The sequence below is a fragment of the Leptopilina heterotoma genome, unplaced genomic scaffold, assembly GCF_015476425.1.
Source record: "Leptopilina heterotoma isolate Lh14 unplaced genomic scaffold, ASM1547642v1 Lhet_32, whole genome shotgun sequence".
NCBI lineage: Eukaryota > Metazoa > Arthropoda > Insecta > Hymenoptera > Figitidae > Leptopilina > Leptopilina heterotoma.
In genome coordinates, this window is record NW_025111017.1 from 835,225 (window position 1) to 840,287 (window position 5,063).

Below are 5,063 nucleotides of genomic sequence, written 5' to 3' on the forward strand. Positions count from 1 at the left end.
CCTTACACGCCACGATACCTTACATTCCCCTATAATTTAAAATCTACGAACAATCAGTCTTTTTGATTAAAATGACAAATTGAGTCAATAAACGTGAAATCGAAAGATTCTAGAGGACATACTTGACGGTGAAAAAGTAGGATTGTCAAAATGCCCCCAATACGGTTCTCACCCGAAAACGTATTGGCAGAAACTCCGCTCATTTGGTCATTTTACTCTATAAAAATCAAAGCGAAATTTACAGCACAACAATGAAGAAACAAATGAGGCATTATTTCCCAAACGTCCCAGCCCAAATTTAAAAGTCTTGGGATTGGCTTGGTATTTTGGGAAATTGTTGTCCTATATGAAAGTAATAAATTTGTAAAATATTAGCTCTTTAAAAAAATTGTAGAAAGTAGTGGGGGTTAAACTTTTGACATTTTAAGTAACACTGTCGTTTTCAAAACCGTATGTTAGCAATTCAATATTATATTTAATTTGTCTTTAATGAAATGCGCATGTGACGTAAGTTTAAGTAGGAAAAAGAAGGGATATGCGTGAAAATTCAAGTTGAGTGAAATTGAAAAGCAGAAAGGTTTTGGGACTTGTACACGTATGAGTGAAAAGGCTTGTATAAGCGTACGAAACTTAAGAACTACTATTTTGTCATATTATTTTATTTTACTATTAATAAACTGTTTAGTTTAAAATAAAAGTAAAGGTGTTTTTTTTATTATTTTTAAACTAATATCTAATAAAATCAGAAGTGGGATGTTAAACTCTTGTGTAAAGTGATAGTGCTAGAAATGGTTTTCACAAAATGGCATACGAGTCAACAACTGAACCTTTTCTAGGCTTTACAACAGAGCTCTAACGAATGGAAGTATCTCAATTTACAATGGGAGATAAAGAGACTATCAACCAACTTTCCACCGAAGTGGAAAAACAAAAGTTTAGGAGAAGTGAAGAAAAAAGACATTACGAAAAGGAGATAGGACATATGAGAGCACAAATTCAACATCTAGAACAAATTAATCAACAGGGAGCTGGAACGAGTCAAGATGGCAGATCTGACGCTAGAATTCAAGCTTCCATAGCAACAGCACTTTGCTCGATTGGGGATGTACTCCATAAATTGCACGAGACTAATACGCTTGAAAAATCTGTACCAGCCGAAGTTCATCAAATTTTTGCTGATCCAAAAGGTGTTATTAGGGAATTTCATGGTATGGAGGGCCCCGAGAAGGCGCAAGCATGGCTGACTGAACTAGAAACATCTAAATCAATTCATGACTGGAGCGACGCCATAGCTTTAAGCATTGCAAAATCTCAGATGAAATCGGCAGCACAAAAATGGCTCTTATCGAAATCTTCAACTCTGAACGATTATTATATTTTTAGAACGTCATTCAAATCGACGTTTTTTTATAGTAGAAGCCCTGTCGAAAAACTTAAATCAATGATGGCTCGTATACAAGGGTACAAAGAGAGTATACAAGAATATATCATGGACAAAATATGGCTGTGTTCTGGACTCAGCTTAACAGTAGCGGAAATTGATGCCGGGTTATGGTCGAGAAATATGGCTGATCACATCCTGGGGCAAATATTCGACAGCACGGACCAGATTCTACCCGAAATTCTAAGATACGAGAGGATGGAGAATAGTCGACGATCGAGAATCAACGAGAGGAAGGGGAACGAGAAAGAACGGATTCAGAAGACATCGAGCAATCACGCAGCAGGGAAAGAGGGGAAAAGCGACTCAAAGGAAGAAGGAACGTCAGGAGAGGGAAACGAGGTATCAAAATCTAGCTGGATGAACAAGGTAAGGAAATGCTATCGTTGTGGTTCAACGAAACATTTAGCTAATGTATGTACTGGTCCGCGTAAAGAGATAACTTGGTTTGTTTGTAAACAACCGGGGCACATTTGGTACATAGTACAAATTTCAATAATTCTAATTTTGATAATTTTGTGAGAGAAATTACAATAAATGATACAAAAATAACTGTTCTTATTGATATGGGGGCTACGGTTTGTTCTATAAAAGGGTCTGTGGTTATTAACGAAAATCTTCAAATGACAAGAGAAAAGTCAAAATTGGGAGGGTTCGGTAACAGTGAAGTTTGGTCACCGGGGACTGTCACTGAAACGGTAATTCTCGACGGTTTAAATCCTAAAGTAATTACTTTTAAAGTTGTTCCGGATACCGCACAGCTCTATGATGGCATTTTAGGTCGATCATACACAGAGGCCTTGGACATTGCATATGAACGCGTAGGGCATAACTTGCATTTTAAAAATGTTGATCCTAGTATTTTTGAAAAAGAGAACGAGTCGAAAAATAAAATTTATTTAAAAGAAAACGTTGATATTAATGCGGGTAGTATAAATTTTATAAATGTGTTGTCAAACGATAAAGAATATATATTACCTGTAACAAATTTTAGCGAAAATAAAGTTCACATCAAAGCTGGACAAAAGATTGGGGGGAGTTTATACATGGTTGAGGAAAAATTCCGAGAACCAGCGAAACGTGTTAAAAATATTGATCTATCAGAAATCAAAACTGATCCAGATATCACCTCAGATCAAAAACAACAATTAATTAACATATTAAATAAATACAAAGATTGTATAGCAGATAACATTTTTAAACTAGGGTGTATTGACGTTTTGAAAATGAACATAGAATTAAAAGAAGGTAGTGAACCGTTTCAAATTAAACCCTATCGATTAAACCCGGAAGATACAAAAGACTTAGATAAAATTGTAACTGAATGGAAAGAGGCGGGAATTGCTACCGAAACTAAATCCGAATTTGCGAGCCTAGTATTCCTGAAGAGGAAGAAAGATGGAACTCCGCGTCCCATTCCTGATTACCGTAGGTTGAATAAAATTACTAAAGAATTCAATTTTCCAATACCAACTTTTGAAAATTTATTAGAAACATTATCAGATGCAAAATTCTTTGTAATTTTAGATATGGCATCTGGGTATTTGCACATACCGCTAGAGGAAAACGCAAAAGAAAAAACGGCGTTTATCACTGAAACCCAAACCGGTCAATTTGAAAGAGCCATATTTGGCTTAAAGAATGCACCAATTCACTTCGCAAAATTGATAGATAAAGTTTTAGGGATCGCTAGAAAGAAAGGAATAGCATTTACATTTTTTGACGATACTACTTGTATATACGCGAAAACATGGGACGAACTAATGATTAATTTAGAATTTTGTCTTAATTTACTAAAAGAAGCTAAACTTACCTTAAATTTAAAAAAGTGTCAATTCGGGATGAGAAAAGTAGAATATTTAGGATACGTTTTAGGAGAAAGGGTAATTCAACCGGGAGAAAGGAAAATACTCGCTATTTAAAAATATCCAACCCCGAAAAATAAACACGAGATCAGACGTTTCATGGGATTGGACAGTTTTTTTCGAAGGTTTGTACCTAATTTTGCAAAAATTGCAAGTCCGATAACTGACTTATTGAAAAATGAATTACCTTTTGTTTGGACAGAAACTCAAAAATTGGCATTTAAAAATTTGAAAGATTCATTGAAACTCGTGAAGATGAAATTTTACTTTTTCAAAGAAATGATCCAGAAATAAAAATTATTATTGATAGTTTGAAAAAAGGAGAAAAAGAAAGAAGTAGAGAAGAAAAACAACTATGTCATGACTTTGAATTAAAAGAGGTATTTTTGTTTAAAAAAATAAAACTGAATGATGAAGTTAAGGAATTGTATTATGTACCTAAAGCTATGCGTAAATCTATTGCGATAAGGTATCACGATTTACACAGCCATTTTGGTCTAGATAAAACCTTCAATCGAATCAAAGAATTTTATTATTTTCCGAAAATGCGTCGATATTTAAAAACTCATATTAAAAATTGTCTAGAATGCATCTTAGCGAAAAAGAAATCTGGTCGAAAAGAAAGGGAACTCCATCCTATACCACCAGGTAGACGGCGTGTTATGTGACGTCGAAAAATACCTGATGGTTTCTTTATGGAAACTACTCGTACTAAGCCATCAGCGCCAGGGTAGATATCTGTTACACGGGCTGATGGCTATTAGATACCGATTGTCATGAATTAGAACCAACTGACCTACTGCGAACTTTTGGGTTGAATTTCTCTATTTGGAGCGCTGTTGCAGATGATGGAAATATTCCCTAGACCATCTTTTCCAGAAATGGCTTTGTATTCGTTGCAACAGTTGGTAACGACTCAAGCGATTTTCTGGGATATTTGGTGGTTCTGAGTTTGGTACAAGACCTGAGGCTAAACCCATTAGAAAATGGGAAGAGGTCAAAATATTAATGTCTTCAGGGTCGTCAGACATTGGGTGCAACGGTCAAGAACTCTTCGAAGGTAAGCGTGTCAACCCCTCTCTAGGGGTTTCAAGACCTGGCCGTTAGTGGGAGGTGCAAGAGGGGCTTTTATCCAGTGGAAGGCTACTTCTCGATATCTCTTGTGGGGACTGAGGGGGCGAACCCTTGAAACTGGGTCGGCTGCTACAGAAACCGAATCTTCTGTGTTTTGTTAGGCAGTGTCCCAGGGCACGGGGATTTAGAGGGATATCTAGAGAGACAGGATGGACAGAGGCTTAACCGCGGGTCCATTCCGAAGACTTCTCACTGGTGGAAGTCTGACCAAGAAAAAACCCTTCCATGGTTACGTTGGCCGTGCCATGGCGATTGAGGCGCGACTCTGCCACCCAATCCGTGATGAACTCGTGTCCATGGATGAATGATACCAGGGTTACTAAATCCTTCAGGTTCTTCCGGGTTCCGCGAACTCTCAGATGTAGTTTAGCCTTTTCCTTAAATAGAGGCTCTTTAAGGATTGACCTTTCTTTCCCCTTTTCTCGTGGGACCATAATAGATACTACAGAAATTTATAAAAATAAAACCACACACGGGAGCGTCGAAAAGCCCTTTTTGGGGGATCACGATGTTGGCGATCAAGGTGTGGACGTGACAGAGGGAACCGTGAGTCAGTCTTAAATATGGCTGCTTCCGGGATCCTCTGTATACAGATTAACTTGCATCATTGTAAAGGCGTTTCA

The 5,063-nt window shown here is 37.1% G+C and overlaps 1 protein-coding gene across 1 annotated transcript; it reads left to right on the plus strand.

Moving 5' to 3' along the window:
• Window positions 1-859: 859 nt before the first annotated feature.
• Window positions 860-4,256, plus strand: LOC122504825. The gene is made up of 5 exons (XM_043616095.1): window positions 860-1,871; window positions 2,036-2,267; window positions 2,436-2,869; window positions 2,969-3,324; window positions 4,152-4,256. The coding sequence occupies exons 1-5, from the start codon at window positions 860-862 to the stop codon at window positions 4,254-4,256; spliced, it is 2,139 nt and encodes a 712-aa protein (XP_043472030.1).
• Window positions 4,257-5,063: the final 807 nt, after the last annotated feature.